Raw genomic sequence first — 19,255 nt, 5'->3', positions numbered from 1 at the left:
TGAATTTTGGTAAAATATAAATCAAAACTATTATTTTTCACATCAACACACAAACCAACATTGTTGTTCAAGAATTCCCCGGCACTCTATGCTTTAGCAAGAATCATTTTCTTCAAGAGTAGATCATGATCAACATTATTTTTCGAATTGAAATCTCCTAGGAGCAATGAACCGTTCACCATGGAGGCCATAAACTTCAAGGCTTTAGCAAGAATCATTTTCTTTCTTTTCCCCCACTCTTTCTTTCTAAAATGAATTTTGGTATGAAATTGAGTGTGAGCCATGTGGTTTATATAGAGTTAGAGTTGTCATGAAGTTTTGAATCGACATTTATTATCGATATTACAAAAATATTTCTATAAATTATTACATACCATAACTAGCCATCAATTTTCCTACTTCGTGTCATCCTTTATTTGTGCCATCAAATATTTCTATTTTAAGACTTTAATGTGCATGCATGTTTTCAAATTAGAGAAGCTTTTCACTAAGATAAATTTAAATAGGATTCACTGTTATTTTTATTAAATTTTGTAAGAACTAAAAAGGAAAAATATAAATTGTTTTCCATATATACAAATTAAACCAATTGCAATTTCATGCCTTTTAAAATAAAAGTTAATATCATTAAATAATTGTATCTTAATGGTATATCTTTGTATTCTGCATTCTAAATTCGGTTTTATTCTTTAATCCTATACCAAAAGTTGGAACACATTTAGTTGCGGAAAACATTTCTCATTTCCAATTCTTGATTCTTGATTTTTAAAAAAAAAAAAATATATATATATATATATATATATAATCATCTTATTTTTTAGTTTTTCAAGGTTCATACTAAAAGTGTAGAAATATATATATATATATATATATATATATATATATATATAAAATCATCTTATTTTTTAGTTTTTCAAGGTTCATACTAAAAGTGTAGAAAATGAAGAGTTTGTTTAGCTACAAAATAGGTATTTTATTTTTTATTTAGAGTTCTCAAAATAATTACAAAAAAAGAAACTCATTTTTTAATTTTTCCTTAATTATATAAGATAGCATTTATGATAATGAATTGTGGACGTGGATTCGGATTTGTGTAAATTTGAGAGAAATTCAATGTATAAAAATCACACAAATTAAATTCTAAGAACGTAAATTTTTAAGAAGTCAAAAAAAAAAAAATATATATATTCTTTTCCACTTTTCTATATAGATATAGAAAATTGAAAAATAATGTGGCATTTATGTGATTATTTAAAAATTATAAATAAAAAAAATGAAACTATTTTCACGACTAAATAGTGCCTAAACACCGTTGTTTATTTATTTGATATAAATAATATAAAATTACAAATAATTAGCAAATCAAACTTGGACTTTGACCCAATGATTCATATCTCATACCCTATTTCAAATTGTGGTATTGCCACAACTATCCATAGTATATAAATTTTTAAAATAATTCTTTAGAAAACAAAAAAAGTAAAATTAAAATAATTATTTTTCAAAACTGAATGGATTTTTGCATTTTATTTATCTCTTAAAGTTCACTTGTTGTTAGTGCTTAATTAATTAGAAATGACACATTAGAATAAAATATCATTTATTTAAGTCGTTGGCCAGATAACTTTCAACTTTTGGAAAGTATATAAATCTTTACGTTAGCAAAATAAATTGTAAGGCACGATTTCTTTATAAATCTCTCTCACGATTTCTTTATAAATCTCTCTCTCTCTCTCTCTCTCTCTCTCTCTCTCTCTCTCCTGTAATCTTTTCTGGAAACCTATCTATCTATAGAATAAGTAATTATTTTTTATTATTTTCAAATGCATTTTTATTTATATTTTTAAAAATTACATTCATCGCTTTTAACGATGGTAAATGTTTTGCTGTCTTTTTATTATTCTTAAAATGTGTTGGCAGGATAATCGTGTTTCAATATAATTTTTCTTTAAATTTTTTAAAAAATTATATACATTTGTTATAGTAACAAATATTTTGTTTTTTCGTTCTTAAAATAGTTTTGGCCAGTTTTAAGTATGTTTTTTGCAACTCAACAGCTCATGTATTTTGAATGAGATAACAGGAGCAAGACCTCTTCTTCATGATGCAAAGACTTGCTAGCATGAGAGCCTTCTTCTGGCCTTCTATAGACCATCTGCATGTGATCAATGGCAGTTAATGCATTCATATATTTAATATTATTCAATAGCCAAATCAGGCTTCATCAAGTTCAACTCCAATTTCAAAAACTCATTACAGTGTGATGTCTCCAAATGAAGAAGTTGAAATCAAATTTCGAGTTGAGACTAAATATGGTTACACTGCTGAGTCACCCAAGGTGGGGAAAAGGGGGAAGTGAGGAAGGAAAACACAGAGCACTACTACCAAAATTACACAGAGTGAGCAGAAGATAATAGATGGTGATGGTTTCAGAGTACTGAAGAGGAAGAAGATGAAGAAGAAGAAGAAGAGGCGCGATCTGCATCAATCATGGACTTGATGTAGAATTCACCAGCCTTGTATGAAGACCTGACCATGGGGCCTGATGCCACATACCGAAATCCCTGCACCCACCACAACCCAGGTGTAACAGAGTATAGCAGCAGTTAAGCAAGAAAACAAATCTTTCTCTCTTATTCAAAATAAGAGATATCGTAAAATTCTCATAGCAGCTTGTAAATAAGGCATTCTAGGAATATCTAAAAATTGACTAAGATGATGTACAACAAGTGTAATGTCAGGTCTGGTATGAGTCAAATACAATAATCTTCTAATAAGTCTTCTGTAAGTTGAAACATCATCTACTAGTTCACCAGCATCTTTAGATAATTTTGTATGAGGATCCATGTGAAATGAGACTGGTTTAGCAGTAAGTAATCCAACATCTGAAATTAATTCCAAACAATATTTTCTTTGAGATAAAGATATACCTTTTTTCGACCGAGCTATCTCCATTCCAAGAAAGCATTTCGCAGACCCCAAATCCTTCAACTTAAAACTCAGCAGCTATTGATTTTACAGCTAAATCACTACTAGCTAAGAGGATATCATCAACATACAATAACAAGGCAACAAAAGATCCTCCTTCCTTCTTAGTAAACAAAGAATAATCAGCTTTGGACTGAGAAAAACCCACTGAAAACAGCACGGATTTGAATTTTGAATTCCATTGTCTTGAAGCTTGCTTTAAACCATATAAAGATCTTTGCAATTTACATACTCTTTTGTCTCCCTTACTAAGATAGCCTGGGGGAGGCTTCATATAAACTTCCTCATCTAATTCCCCATATAGGAATGCATTATTAATATCTAAATGATGGAGATGCCAATCATGTATTGCAACAAGTGATAAAATACACCTCACAGTAACCATCTTTGCAACAGGTGAAAATGTCTCAAAAAAATCCAAGCCTTCCATTTGAGTATAACCTTTAGCAACAAGTCTTGCCTTATGTCTTTCTATTGAACCATCAGAATTGTATTTGATTTTATATACCCACTTACAACCTATGGGAGTTTTATTAGGTAGTAATGTTGTGAGAACCCAGGTTTTATTCATTTCAAGTGCAGACAATTTTGCAGACATAGCAGCTCTCCAAGGAGCATGCTGAACAGCTTGATGAAAAAAGACAGGTTCAAAATCAGAAGAAATAGCAATGGAGAATGCTTTGTGTGATTCAGATAATCTGGAGTAAGAAAGTACTTCAGAAATGCTATGTTTATTACCTGAGATATTAACAGGATCCCTGGTAGATGATTGAGACTTAAAAGTAGCTAAGTTGCAATGATAAGCTTGTAAATAACCAGGCTGTTTGTGTTGTCGAGTTGATTTTCTCAAGGGTGGAAATTGATTTATATCATGGAAAGGTAAATTATTGTTAGATGGAACAACAGAAACTGGAGTAGGAAGTGCTGATGTCAATGGTTAGAGAAAATTATATTCTCATTAGAATCTGAAACTGGATTGGGGAAAACTGTAATAGAACTTTCTGAAGGTGTGATGGACTGAAATGAATGTTCATGTGTAGAAATCATATTGAAATCAGATGAAAAAGGAAATATGGATTCATGAAATGTGACATCTTTAGAAACAAAGAAAGTTTTCTGTTCGAAATCATAAAGCTTGTAGCCCTTTATACCAAATGGATAACCTATAAACATACATTTTCTTGCTCTTGGTGAAAATTTTGATCTGTGTTGAACAAGGGTTGATGCATAGCATAAACAACCAAAGAAATGTTTATATGCTGGAGCTGAATTATACAAAACTTCATGTGGAGACTTGTTTTGCAAAATCAATGATGGAATTCTATTGAAAATATATGTTGCAGTTAGTATACATTCTCCCCAAAAAATTAAAGGAATGTTTGATTGAAATTTTAAAGCTCTTGCTACATTTAATAAATGTTGATGTTTTCTTTCAACTATAGAATTTTGTTGAGGTGTTTCTACACATGAAACTTGATGCAAAATTCCTTTTGAATTAAAAAAAATTATCATTTTAAACTCTAAACCATTGTCAGATCGTATACATTTAATCTTTGTCTCAAATTGTGTTTCAACCATATTGTAAAAAACAGTAAAAAAATTTGTAACTTCAGATTTCTGCTTCATTAAGTAGGTCCATGTAAATCTGGAGTGATCATCCACTAAGGTAAGAAAGTATCTAGACCCATTATGAGTTGGAACAGAAAATGGCCCCCAGATATCAGCATGAACAAGATTAAAAAGATAACTTTTATTATATGAATGAATTTCAAAAGGAAGCTTTTTCTGTTTTACTAAAGGACAAACTGTACAATGATTATCTAGTTTATCTGGGAAACTAATCTCTGATACAGTTTTTGAAAGAAAATTCAAACGAGACAAGGAAGGATGCCCTAATCTGTTGTGCCAGATTTTGGAGTTTATGACAGAATGTACAATGGTTGATTTTGGTGAAGAACTAACAGCATGAACAGCCGATTGTTGCAAAATATATAACCCAGCAAATTTTCTAGCAATCCCAATCATCCTCCATGGGGTAAATTCTTGAATAAAACAAACATCAAGTAAGAAAATAAAATTGCATTTTTGAGATGAAGTAAGTTTACTAACTGAAAGTAAATTATATGAAAAAGATGGTACACAAAGTACATCTTTGAGAATTAAACTTTCAGACAATTGAACTGTGCCAATATGAGTGACTGGAACAGTATATCCATTTGGAAGCATGACAGTAGTGTCTAACGATTTTGTAATAGAGGTAAACATATCAGTTGAATGAATAAAATGATCTGTAGCACCAGTGTCTACGATCCAAAGATGTTGGGATGTTGATGAGGATACTGAACAACTTGAAGGAAAACTTGAAAGTATCATACCTTGGGTATTTTGTGGAAGAATGTTAGAAACAACATTAGCTGCTTGATGATTGATGGTTTCATTAGATTGTGAGTGGATTAAAGCTAACAATTTCTGACAGTCTTCTTGAGAAAAAGGCAGTTTGTTATAAGGTTCAAAATTTGCATCAATAGGATGGCTTGTGACTTGATTAACTGATGAAGACTTTCCCTTCTGTCGAGAATTGGTGAATTTATAACTTGGAGGATACCCATGTATTTTGTAGCATTTATCAATAGTATGATTATTCAATCCACAATGAGTGCAAAATAATTTTGCTCTCCTCTACTGCTGCTGCTGATTTTCAGAAAAATGATTACCAGAAGTAGTTTTGTGGCCTGAAAAATTTGATTCTGGTATTTTGCTCATAAAGGCAACTGTATCAATTACACCAGATTTTCAGATCTCTCGCTGTTTCTCTTCTTGAACTATTAAAGAAAAAACTTTGTTTATTTTTGGTAGAGAATCTATCATCAAAATTTGTCCTCTAATATGTGAAAAACTTTCATTTGATTCCATAAAAAACTGAATAACATATTGCTTATCTTGATATTTCAAGAATTCCCGAATAGCATCACAAGTGCATGTTCTTAAAACACCACAAGAACAAGTAGAAATCTGATTATAAGCAGCCAATTCATCCCATAAAGATTTAAATTTCGTATAGTAATCTCTTACCGACATATTTTCTTGAACTAAACTGGATAAATCCTTTTGAAGTTGAAAAATCCTTGGTCCATTTCCTTGTGTAAATCTGTTCTTGAGATCTTGCCACATATCCTTGGCAGTGTGAGAACAAATAATGCTAGCCCCAATTTCTCTTGATACTGAATTAATGATCCAAGAAAATACCATATTATTACATCTTTCCCACATAGCATTCGAAGCATCTGCTGAGGATGGTCTGACAGTTGTTCCATTTACAAACCCAATCTTGTTCTTCGCCTTCAAAGCCATCATCATGGATCTACTCCATGTGTGATAATTTTCCCCAGTGAGGACATTCGAAACCAGCATTGTGCCTCGTGAATCACCACTCTGTAAGTGGTATGGATTACTTTCTTCATTCATATTGCTCATTGAAATGGATGAAGTAGACATTGCAGTGGACCTTCTCAATCTTTCTGCTCTGATACCATGTAACAGAGTATAGCAGCAGTTAAGCAAGAAAAGAAATCTTTCTCTCTTATTCAATGTGTGTCAACGTACAACTGAGACCTCTGATATATATATATATATATATATATATATATATATATATATATATATCCAAAGGAAGAAGAAGAAAGGAAAAACAGAAGAAGAAAAACTAGAACAGAAACTAACAGAACTCAACTGAAAAAATAAACTGAAAAACTAATCATTTTCTGTAATACCAGGTGCATACAATTTTTTAATAAAACAAACAACAAAAGCATGATTCTGCGGGCGGATACGACATTCTTTGATAATGTGACCCTTCTTCTTGCAATAAGAGCAGAATTTTTTGGAACAATTAGCAGCGATATGTCCAAATTCTTTGCAGGTAAAACACTTCAAAGTGCTAGAATGCGCAGGCGGTCCTCATAGTAGAGCAGCATAAGCGACAAGGACAGGCCCGAAAGTACCATGAGATTGTGCCAGAGTAACTTGAATACTGAGCCATTGTTCTTCACGAAGTAACTCACCAAAACAAACATCCAGTGAAGGAACAAGAGAGCGATTTAGCAGAGACGAGCGAACAGATTCATTCTTGGGGCGAAGTTTCATAAGAAAGTGATCACAACGACTAGTCTCGTGAAGATGTTGAATAATGGGAAGAGAAGCCACAAGAACATCTATAGTAACCAGATTTGAATATTTATTCCAAAGAGTTAGAAACCCCGAATAATAGTCTTAGATGGAACGATTGTCATGTTGAAACATGGCAATCACATGCTCTAACTAAAAACGACGGGCACCGTTATCTTGATGATATACTGTTTTTAAAAAAGTACACATGGATTGAGTGGTGCAATAAGGCCACTAGTTGGGGACAATATGTGGCTCAACCGAGCCAAGAAGCTAAGACATAATATGAACATCAAGAACAGCCCATGAAGGACAAGCTGCGGATTCCTTGGATTTATCAGGATTGGGTGCACAATCTGTGCCATCAATATGACCCCAAAGATCTTGTCCCTTTAGGAAAATTTCAAACTGAAAAGCCCATGTAGAATAATTATTGCCCGAAAACTTGGCTATGCTGAGAAGATAATGGAGAAAATCGAGAAGCCCAAAAAAAAAGAAAGACTCTACCGAAAGAAATAGACCACCAGAAAATCTAGAAGCTCAAAATAAACAACACAGGTACAAAGAGGAACGGCCTTCCTGCACTAAAAAATTAAATCTTGAACCGAAAACTTGCTGTGCCGAGAAGATAAGTGCCAGAAAACAGCAACAGAAAGTTGTTGCCTGCTTGTCGAAGGTCACAAACAGCAACAGAAACTAGAGAAATAAGTGGCAAACCAAAAACTTGCTGTGCTTGCTTGCCAGAAGTCACAAGCCTGCTTGCTAAAAGTCACAAACAGCAACAGAAACTGGAGAAATAAGTGGCAAAGCAGAAACCTGTTGTGCCTGCTTGCCGAGAATCACAAGGACATAAACTGGAGGAATAAATGGCAACCCAGAAACTTGCTGTGCCGACAGCCATGTAGCCACAAAAGTACCAAAAGAACAGAGAAAAATTCAAGAAGTGAAAACAAAACCACAACAGCCGCGAAATCGAGAAGACAAAAAAAGTGAAAAGGGAAAAAAAAAACCTAGCAGTCGGCTGGCTCTGATACCATGTTATGAATGGCCGAATGAATTAGCCTTGAGTTCTGTATATTATATAATTATACAAGTAAACTATAATCTGTCAAGCCCTATACATGTAAACTAAATATATGCTAATTTTACAAAAGAATGAATTGAAATATAAGAAAATAAATGTGGGCTGAATTAAGGAAAGAAATCTTTTGCTTTTTTGTTTGCTGTTCCGTTGACATGTATGTATGTGTGTATGTATGTATTCATGCAAGTAATAATATAATTCATAGCCTTTGGCTGATTTGGAGGCAGATCCCCTCAAAGTGATCAACCCTATTTTCTCTTTCTATTTTCCATTCTCTCTATTTCCCCAATTTCTCTATGATAAAACCCTAGGGTCTTGTTAGTGCACCTTGTGTTTCACGTCCTCAAGCCAGCCATCATTGACAATGAGGGTCTGACTCAAGTTAATGAGAGCACCATTGAAGACCTTGCAACTTGAAAGAGGAGAAGTGGATGAGATCCTTGCAAACAGAGAGTTCACATCCTCAAGGGGAAAACAACACGAGTTCTTAGTGAAATGGGAGGGCCTCAAATATGAAGATGTAAGGGGAAGAGATGTAACCATTTGTGGACAAAGTCGAAGAGTACCTGGTGTCGAAGTTTATGAGGATGACTACATAGTGGAGGAGAATGTTACGAGCTTAGCTTGTTTAGGGCCTTATGCTTGCTTATGACCTCTTGTCTTGTGCACATTGGATGGGTAACCACAAATGTAAATACTATTGTGAGTTTTGTTCTTTGAGTAGGATAAATGGATAATACCTTAGTGAAAAGGGGAAGTATGTCTCCTTGGTCAAAATGATGTTTTTGCTAAGAGTAGGGATCACTTAGAAAGTTTGGGAGGGTAAGTGTTCATCAATCTTGTAAAACTCACTATCTGTTGTAATGTGTTCAACCTACTTGCTTCCCTTGCTAAACACATGTTGCCAGGAGGTGTTATGGTTTACCATGTGACTTGTGTTTACTTTTTACTGCTTTTTTATTTTTGTATTAGATCCTTATGAACTTATTCAAGAGGTTTCCAGAATTCCAATTGAGGTGGATTTTCAATCCCTTACTAGGAAAATGAATTCAACCCACTAAAAATCACCAAAAGATAAATGAAACAAGGATATGTGAATATAATTAGGACTTTGACACTTTGATTATGACATGTTTGTTCTATTTCTATTTATGTAGTGATTTAGCCTCAGTTTGGTATTTCACTAATAAAAAAAATCCTTGCATCATTTATCACTTTGTACTTGCAATAAATAAGTAGCGTTTGGTTTGCTTATGCCCTTTTCCAAGAGGTTCAACAATATATACCTATATCTTGCAATAATATAACAATATGTTATATATATATATATATATATATATATATATATATATATATATATCATATTGTAATGCACTTGTATTATTATATAGTACATAATATTAAAATTACATAGTATGTATATTATTATATTTAAATTTTAAAATATGAAATAATAATGTGTTTTAACGTGTCATAAATTATTATCACACCATGGTGATCTTTGTAATAAATTATTGTAGTATTGGAAAAGGATGTATTATTAATGTTATTATATTAAAATATGACAACATAATTAATTAAAATATTATAAAATATTATGATACTTTAATATTAATACAATAGCATACTGTTATGATACTAAAATAAATAGTGCTTAATATTGTTATGTTATATGTTTAGAATATTATAATAACACATGATCATTATTATATATGTTTACGCGATATTATGTTATGGAATTTTAATATAATGTTATTACATTTGAGTATGATAACATAATTGGATACATGCCACATAATATTATTATACTAAAGCAATGTAATACAATATAATGATATTATACTTTTAAACTAAATGTATTGAATATATGTGTGTATATAAACAACGACAAATCAACCCTTGGGCCCCATGAGGGGGGTCGACTACATGAATCATTTTTCGTCAATTTGCTGACCATGGACGATTCCCTCCGACAAATTCAGGGTTCTTAAATCCTTACTCACTACCTCATTTCAAGTTATTTTAGGTTTACCCCTACCATTTCGATTGTACCTCACTGTAATTAGCTCACTCCTCACTAGTGCACTATTTAGACTACATTGCACATGGCCAAACTATTGGCCCAAGTGGCAACCCAAGAGAAGGGGGGTGGGGGAGGAGTGAATTGGGTTTAATAAAATTAATGTGCTTGATTACACAATTTAAAACAATTTACATAAATCAAGCAAATACACAAATTTAAAGCAATAAAATCAAAGGAGAGAAGAGAAGAGAGATGCAAATGCTTTTTATAGTGGTTCGGCTGTCCTTGCCTATGCCCACTTTTCAAGGCCAACCACTTTGAGGTTCCTCTAATCTCCTTCCTTTCACAGCGGCAAGGTCACCAATTGCACCCCTTGTTTTCCAAAGACCAAGGAAATCAATCACACCTTGCTTTGACAGAGGCAAGGACACCAAGTTAAAAGACGGATCACAAAACAAATTTGCTCATAAGAAATGATTTACAAATTTGAAGCGAACAAAAGAAACTCGTAAACAATATGCAAGTGATGGCACTATAGTTTTGGTGTTTGTCTCAAAAGTAAGCAAATGGAGGCACAAGAGTGATTAAGAGAGAATAAAGAGTTTGGCTTTAGAGGGCATATATATAGAGATTAGAGTAAAACTAGCCGTTTTTTGTCAGTTATGCAAGTTTTTTGGTAAGGCTGGTTGACCGCTTGGTGGCTGTGAGAGAGAAAAAATAGATGGTTGTAGGCAAAACTAGGTGACCCAATCGACTGCCTTCAAGGGTTGGTTGGCCACCTCTAGCTTCTGCCTTGATTGGTCTATCACCCCTTATGGTCTGGTTGACCGTCTTCGACTGCAAAGCCTAGTTCAGTCTTCTTTGTTTGTCATTTTATAGTTTTAGTTCATTAGTATCATGTCTTTAATAATCTTATAGCTTTACAAGAAAAAAAAAATTCAATTAAGAGAACAAAATACAAATAAATAAGATTTTAACTTTTCAAATCTTCTCTCAAATTTTCAACTTCAATGGCTTAATCTTGTTAAAAAACAACTTAAGCACAGAGTCATTAGTACATAATAGTTTGTTATCATAAAAAACAAGTTAATGAAACCTTGAGGCAAACACAAACCATTTGATTCGCCCCTCTTTTTATCTTATTTTCTATAGGAGCTACGCCTAACTTAATTGCAAATATTTTCATTCCTTAATTTATCTTTTAATATTATGTCACTCATCCACCTTAGCATTCTCATCTCAACAACTTTTACTTTTTGGATTTGTTGTTTCTTAGTTGCCCAACATTCTTATTCATATATCATAGCTGTTCTTATAGCCGTGCTATAGAACTTCCCTTCTAACTATAAGGGTATTCATCAATCACAAAACACACACGAAACACTTCTTTACCGAACCTACTTTAACTCTATGTATTGCATCTTCTTCAATTTCCCCTTTAGTTTACATAAAAATTCAAGGTATTGAAATATACTAGTACTATTGATTTCTTGACCATTAAATTTAATTTTTTCTCCAATATTCTTCCTACTACAATTGAAATTACATTTCATATATTCTATCTTATTTCTACTTATCCTAAATCTTCTAGAATCTAAAGCTTCTCTCAATAATTTCTAACATAAATTCTACTCCACCCCCAGCTTCATCAATCAAGACAATATTTGCAAACAACATACACCATGGAATCTCATTTTGGATACTCTTAGTAAGTTCATCCATCACTAGGGCAAAAAGATAGGGGTTCAAAGCAGATCCTTGACATATACCTATTGTGAGTGGAAACTCCCCAGCCTTTTCACTTGTAGTCTTGAAGCTAGTCATTATTCCAAAGTACATATCCCTAATGACGTCACTATACCTACTTCATACAGTTGCTTTTGTTTTTTTTTTTTAAGAACCCACCATAGAACTTCCCTAGGTACCCTATCATATGCTTTCTCTTGGTCAATAAAAACGATATGTAAGTTCCTCTTCTCTTCCTTAAACTTCTTAAAAGATATATAGCTTTTATAGTAGATTTCCAGGCATACAACCAAATTGACTTTTTGAGACCCTCGTTTCTAACCTTAATCTTTGTTCAACTATCCTTTCCATAGTTTCATTGTATGACTCATAAGTTTAATTCCACAATAGTTATTACAATTTTGAATATGTGTATGTATGTATATTATATTATATTACAAAATTCTAATATGTTGTTGTTGTTGTTATTATTATTATTATTGGTAAGAGATAAGCTTTATATATTACCAAAATTGGGAAATTAGGCTAGCAAGCCTTAAAATGTTGTGAAATGGTTTTACACATGATCAGCTTTCTGAGAATTCAAATCTTTTAATATTTGGACATCTACATTGGATATCTGTGGCAGCTTGACGTGATAATACTTCCAGATTTTGTGGTTTTCTGCAAACAGCTGTGCATTGCTCATCTTTCATGTGTAGTATGGTGCAGATGACCAGACCATCTTTGACTCATCTTCTGATTTTGAATTCCCAAGGACAGATAACCAATTGAGATTTTCTTCGCAGTCCATAACTGCCCCCTGATTTCTTAATTCAGCACTTGCCTTGTGGTAAACCTGTTTTGTAATTTGAAATCCAAAAAACAGATGGTTTCTTGTGGTAAAATGTTTCTGCATGTCATGTCACTTGCTTTCCCCCATGAAACTAATGTTTCTTGTGTAGATATTATTATATCATTATCATTACTAATACTACTGCAATTTCTACTACTACTACTACTACTACTAAATTGTGAAAATATTATTGATCAAATCATTGCTTATTTAATAGCATTACAAAATGCTGCTTTTAACTTTTAGTACTTGTTGCTAAAAGGAACAATATTTTAAATTAAAGTACTTCAGTGAGATAGGTGGAATGACCCGATCTGGTTGCAGCTATACCCTGTAAGCTCTGAACAATTCACATGAAGGTTTGTCCCTGTTAGAATCCTCCCGCAATTCACATGCTGCGCTTTGTTTTGACTGAGGATAATGAATCGAGCCCTTGATAGTAGACATTATTTTGCCTTATTCATTGTGGGTTATAGTTGGATTTCACTTCAATATCCCACCAGGGTGTATGAGCTCATGTGCAAGTATTTTTTTTTTTTTAATAATCATAAAGTAATAAAGGGCAGCCTGGTGCACAAAGCTCCTGCCTATTGCTGGTTTGCGATTTCCCATAGTTTTAAGGATTCCTTTAGTCTGGCTGGTTCTTTGATCCACATAGCTTAGAGTTTAAAAAAACAAATGCAACATGTAGTGCCCAAGACTCCAAACAGTAGGGGGAGGACATGATGTATGTAGTTACCTCCACATATGGCGAGGCTACTTCTGTAACTTGAACCTGTTTTGAGTGTAACATCCTTGCTGTTGGGTCAAGGGTTGCCCTCAGTAACCTAGTGTGGAATTTTATGAGAATATTAGGTTGTTGTTTAAGTTATAGATAACTAATGTCATGAATTCAGGTTACCGGGCTGTGATTTGTGGAATGGATCCCGTATGCTGCGAATCAAGTTCATGGATGGAAACTGCACATGTTGAAAAGTTGTCTCGTGGTTCAAGTCAGCCATTTTATCAGGTTTAGTTTGCCCTATGTTTGGCTTCAATATTTTCTCCGTAAAGGAAAAGAAACTTCATATCAGTATCATTTTTGGTTCGTGGGATAATCATCGTGATGCACTTTATGGTGCTCCTTTTTTATGTACAATTTTCTTCTTTAGTAACATTTCTTCCTTTTCTATCAAAAAGAGAAAAAAGTTAATATGCACTTTATGAGATTGTGTTGGACCTGCTCCTTACCTCCTTTATACTGCCCTCTGCATTCTTATACGGTCATGTCACTGCTTCTTAAATGTTATGTTTGCTCTTTGATGGCCATGATGTGTTTTGATGAGGCATATCCCGCATACGGTACAATGGTATGGCTTACTAGTGTGGCCATTCCGTTATTCATCCAAGCATCCTTCAGTTGCAAAATTTTGATAAAAAATACTGTGTGAGATGCCTGCTTATCCTGTGGGCAGACCTGGCCTATCAAACTCAAACCAAAAAAACGGCCAGGATGGCAGGACTATTAAGTATTTTGGGTCATGACCTCCTTACATGCATCCCTCCTTTAATGACTATTTTTTAGGGTCCTATGTCATATGAACATGTTATGGTAATATAGCACATGCATGGCAATGATGATGTTTTTTCTCTTGGTCAAATGGATTTTTTCAATGAGAAATTGTTATGTGAAGGATCTTTCTTGGAATTTGAAATTATGCTAGTTATATTTATTATTATTTTTTATAGCAAGTTTGCTCCATTTCTTTTCCCTTTTCTTTTCAGCAATTTTCTGCCTTCTTATATATTAACAATAAAAAGACGTCAATGAAAAAAATACCCCCATTACACCTCATAATTACAAAAACAGCATATTCTCTACTTACGCTTCCCCTTGAGGTGTAAAAATACCAACCGTAGCTTGTTCTGAGTTATTTCATATCTTTTGTGCCTTTTGTTGTAAAATAAAGACTCAATTTGGTTTGCCTGTTTGGATACTTCGGAGTGATAATGCTAAAGAGCACTTTAATTCCCAATTCACTACTTATATGAATTAGTCTAGTATTGTTCATTAGCCATCCTATGCCCACGCTCCACAATAAATTAGGGTTGCTAAGGGGAAAAATAGACATATCCTTGAAGTCACTCTATCCTTGCTTTATTAGATGCATGTTCCTAAATTGCTTAGGAGTGATTCTATGTTCATTGCTTGCTTTATTTTCAATAGAATCTCATCCTTTGTTCTTGTTGGTAAAATTCCCTACTCTGTTCTCTTCGTGAATGCTCTTTTGTCTCTTTATCTCCTTGCATATTTGGGTGTGTTTCCTTCGTTCATTTGTTAAACGCTGGGGATGGATAAGTTGGATCCTTGTGCCATAAAATGTGTCCTCCTCGGCGACTCATGTTCTCAAAAGAGATATCTTTGTTATAGTCCCACTCTACATTGCTTTTTTGTCTCTACCAACATTACCTTCTTTGAGTCAACATCATGCTATTCTCTTTGCTTTTAACCTTCGTGATTGTCTTACTCTACCAAATCTTCCAGATTCTAGTTTATTTTCTCTACCTTGTCATCCCATTGTGTCTTATGTAGTTTCATCCTTTTTGTCACCTTGATCATCCTAATTTATAGGTGTATTCATGACGGCGGCTCAAGGGAGAGGAATTCCTTCTAGTTTCTACTGCTACATCTCTGGTTTCCTGGTATGATGATTCCATTTCCTATGATGTTAATCCTCCCCTTGCTCTTTGGAAAGGTAAGTGCACCTGCACACGACATCCAATCTCTAATTTGTTTTCTATGACTTCTTTTGACCTTCATATTATTGTTTTGTTAGTACTCTATCTTTTGTTGCTTCCTAAATTTGTTTATGAAGCCTTGCTTGCTCTGGATGGAGGACTGCAATAGTTGAAAAGATGCAAGTATTACAATATGATGATACTTGGGAATTGGTATCTCTTCCTTCTGACAAATCTGTGGTTGGGTATACACGATGAAAATCGATCCTAATGGTTCAGTTACTCGTTTGAAGACCCGTCTTGTTGCTGAGGGATATACTTAGGTGTATTGTTTGGATTATTTAGACATATAGACCCCAAACTTGCCTCGTTTGTTCATATCTTAAGCCGCCAATTACCATTGGCCTTTGCATTTGTTAGATGTGAAGAACGTCTTCCTATATGGTGATGTTCAGGAGGAGGTCTATATGGAACAATCACGTAGGTTTGTTGCTCAAAGGGGAGTTTGGCTTAATGTGTAGCCTCAAGAAATCTCTATATGGTTTAATAGTCTCATAGCGCATGGTTTGGTTGATTCAGTGCTATAGTACTTGAGTTTGGCATCTGACAATGTGCAGTAGATCAAATTGTATTTTATCATTAAACTCCATCTAGTAGGATTCTACTTATTGTGTATGCGGTTGATATTGTGATGATTGGTGATGATGATCAAGGTATCCAAGGCCTAAAGTATTTTTATAGACTAAAGTTTTAGACCAAAGATTTGGGACCTTTGAATTTCTTGGGTATATAACTATCTAAATCTCATATTGGAACAATTTTTTCATAGAGGAAGTATGTTCTTGATTTCTAATTGAGATTGGGTTATTGGATCCTAGTATTAAGTTTGTCCCTGATATGGGTGACTTGTTGCCTAATTCAAGATGATATCAAGGACTTGTTGGAAAGTTGAATTATCTCAATCACTTGACTAGATATATCTTTTGCAACAAGTTTTGTGAATTAGTTTCTTAATTCTTTGAGAACAAGTTATTAAGATGTAGTAATTTGAGATATTGCAAAGTGCACTTGGGAGAGATTTCTTATATCAAGATTGGGTTCACACTATATTTAGGGATATACAAATGCAGATTGGGCCAATTCACCTTTCAACAAAAAAATAAAAATAAAAAAAATCGATTACTGTATCTTTGTTAGTGGTAATTTGGTTTCCTGGAAGAGCAAGAAGCAAACTGTGGTTGCCAGCACCGTGACTCTCACTACATGTGAACTTGTTTGGTTGAAAAAACATGTTGGAAGAATTGGAATATCCACATTTTCAGGTTACGAAGTTGACATCTGATAATCAACTTTCTCTTCATCTGGCCTTAAACCTGGTCTTTTATGAGAGGACAAAACACACTAAAGTTGATTGCCACGTTATTCGAGAGAAATTTGTGCAGAAAAAGATCATTACAACCAACCACTCATGTCAAGTCTAATTTGCAGCTGCTGATTTACTACTAAAGCCTTAAGGGACGCTTGTGTTAAATTCATTTGTAACAAGTTAGGAGCATATGATATCCATGCTCCATCTTGAGGGCGTGTGTTAATGGTTATTTGGGTCATTTAGAATTATTAGTGTGTGCTAGTTTTTTATGTTAGTAAGTGTGAGTTAGTAAGGACATTATAATCATTGGTATTGACTTGACATATTATAAATAGAGGGAGAGACCTCATGGTGATTAGGTCTTTAGTTTTACTCAATACTTCAATAGCACCTAAAAGCTTTAAACCTTTTAGTTCTAGGCCGACAATGTATATCAAGCTTCAACAGTTATGAATCAATTTTAATGAAAAAGTTGGTGCCTTCAAATGTTGTGAACACAAACGGAATTTGAGGACATATGCGTCTTGTTTGAGCAACTCCCTATTCAACTTTCTAGAATACAAGCAAATAGGTTGTGCAAGTCCAGCCTTCTGTTCATCCATTTGTTAACCATGAAAATAGCCATGAGATGATCTATACTTCTAACATTGTGGGGGCGTGTGGTGATCCAAATGGAATCTCTGCAGTGATCTGATCTATGTAAATTTGTCCCATGCTGTCATGATTCCTGTTGATCTAACACCCTGATTGGTGTGCGATTTTTCTGTGATAAAATATCCCTAGGCATTTGTGAGTAATCTGTTTGGTCTTGCCGTAGGAATATACCTATCACCATACAGCGCCTAAACAATCCTCAAAATTGTAAGAAAATGGCACATTTTTGTTTTTTTTTTATGATCAGCTTATAATCTTTTCAACATAGAAGTTCAATCTCTAGTAACGCTAAAAAATAGACTAATAAAAAAGAAGCTAGAAATGCAGAAGTTGTCTTTCCATCTCAGTGGAGAAGACATAACAATCAAAACTTACATCCCATTCCAATTCAACAATACCTAAATCAGCATCTAATCGTTCAAAACAATCCAGCAAGACTGGAGACTGAGGGACTCAAATCATCATTCCCCCCCCCCCCCCCCCCCTCTCTTAGATTAATACAATGACAAACTATAAATGCAGAAGTTGTCTTTCCATCTCAATGAGCAAGACATAAGAGTCAAAACTTTACATTTCATTCCAATTCAACCAGATCTAAATCAACATCTAGACATTCAACAATAGTTCAGCAATATTGGACATTGAGGAAGAAGTCACCATTTGCTTCCCTAGACATATATTTGAGTGGGGATAAAATTGTTCCAAAACATTTCTCCATTATCAGTGTTTTGGGGTGGTCTTGGATAACTCTCCTCAAGAGGACAAAGATAACTAGATTGGGCATTTATCTTTTCGTTGGGGTGAGGCCAGAATCTCGTGATCACCGCCACATAGGATTATTGAGGTAAAACTAAACATGGAGATATGAAAATTAAATGCATGACAACTAAAATAAAAAATATTTTTTTCTTTTACTCTTCACTCCATGGAATGCACCAGTTGAAGTAAGCTTTAAGTCTTCTGACTATCATTTTCCCTTTTGCTTTATGCGTGTGTTGAATCGTAAATCTGTTCAAGCACTTAAAAACACACATAAGTAACTTGTGTTTTGTCAATATCAAAACAAGGATCGGACTCAAAAAGGCAATATATTTTAAAAATGGATGAGAATTATATATTCATTAATTGATGATGATGTAATGATTCAAAAGTTTTATTTAATGTGTATCTAATGTAGAAGAAAATTAGAGTGCAATTAATTAGCTTCTTCTCCCTCCTTCAATATTTTTTCAATTTCAATTAGTAAAGGATACCTACATGCAAACAAAATTTTAAAACATTACTCCTTATTAAAAATTTGAATTCCCCGTAAAAAAAGAAGAGGAGGGGGGGGGGGGGGGGGGTGGGGGGAACTTAACCTCCATATAAAAGTTAATTCTTAAATTCTCTATCATTACGTTTGAAAGCGTCTTGGATTTTAATTTATTATAGATTTTAATTTTTTATTATTATTATTATTATTATTATTATTATTATTATTATTATCCTAGATGGTTTAAATCAAAACTCCCACTTGTTTAAAATCAAAAATTTGAAATTCATATTTCAAATCTAATCTAAGAGTCTAAACAAGTGGTTATATTTTGGGAGTATGGAATTAATTTAAATTTTAAATTTTGATTTTATGTAGATTTAGATGAAATTTAATGATGCATTTGGACAAACTTTAATATA

General features: G+C 33.6%; 1 protein-coding gene across 1 annotated transcript; it reads right to left on the bottom strand.

The window, feature by feature from the left end:
• Positions 1-2,429: 2,429 nt before the first annotated feature.
• On the bottom strand, positions 2,430-6,483 carry LOC131143971 (uncharacterized). The gene is made up of 3 exons (XM_058092323.1): positions 6,246-6,483; positions 3,221-3,912; positions 2,430-2,564 (listed from the first exon to the last, which is right to left on the bottom strand). The coding sequence occupies exons 1-3, from the start codon at positions 6,481-6,483 to the stop codon at positions 2,430-2,432; spliced, it is 1,065 nt and encodes a 354-aa protein (XP_057948306.1).
• Between the last annotated feature and the right edge of the window lie 12,772 nt (positions 6,484-19,255).

Source organism: Malania oleifera, chromosome 12, assembly GCF_029873635.1.
Source record: "Malania oleifera isolate guangnan ecotype guangnan chromosome 12, ASM2987363v1, whole genome shotgun sequence".
NCBI lineage: Eukaryota > Viridiplantae > Streptophyta > Magnoliopsida > Santalales > Ximeniaceae > Malania > Malania oleifera.
The sequence above is the reverse complement of the archived record's forward strand: the minus strand, read 5'-3'. Positions and strand labels throughout refer to the sequence as shown.

Bases quoted from the DNA above. Each gene is read 5' to 3' on its own strand.
- LOC131143971 (XM_058092323.1), bottom strand. From the start codon at position 6,483: ATGTCTACTTCATCCATTTCAATGAGCAATATGAATGAAGAAAGTAAT. The intron at 3,913-6,245 runs GTAATAATATGG...CATTGACATCAG, and splicing joins GAATGCTATGTGGGAAAGAT to CACTTCCTACTCCAGTTTCT. The intron at 2,565-3,220 runs GTATGTAAATTG...TGGTGGGTGCAG, and splicing joins TTAGTAAGGGAGACAAAAGA to GGATTTCGGTATGTGGCATC.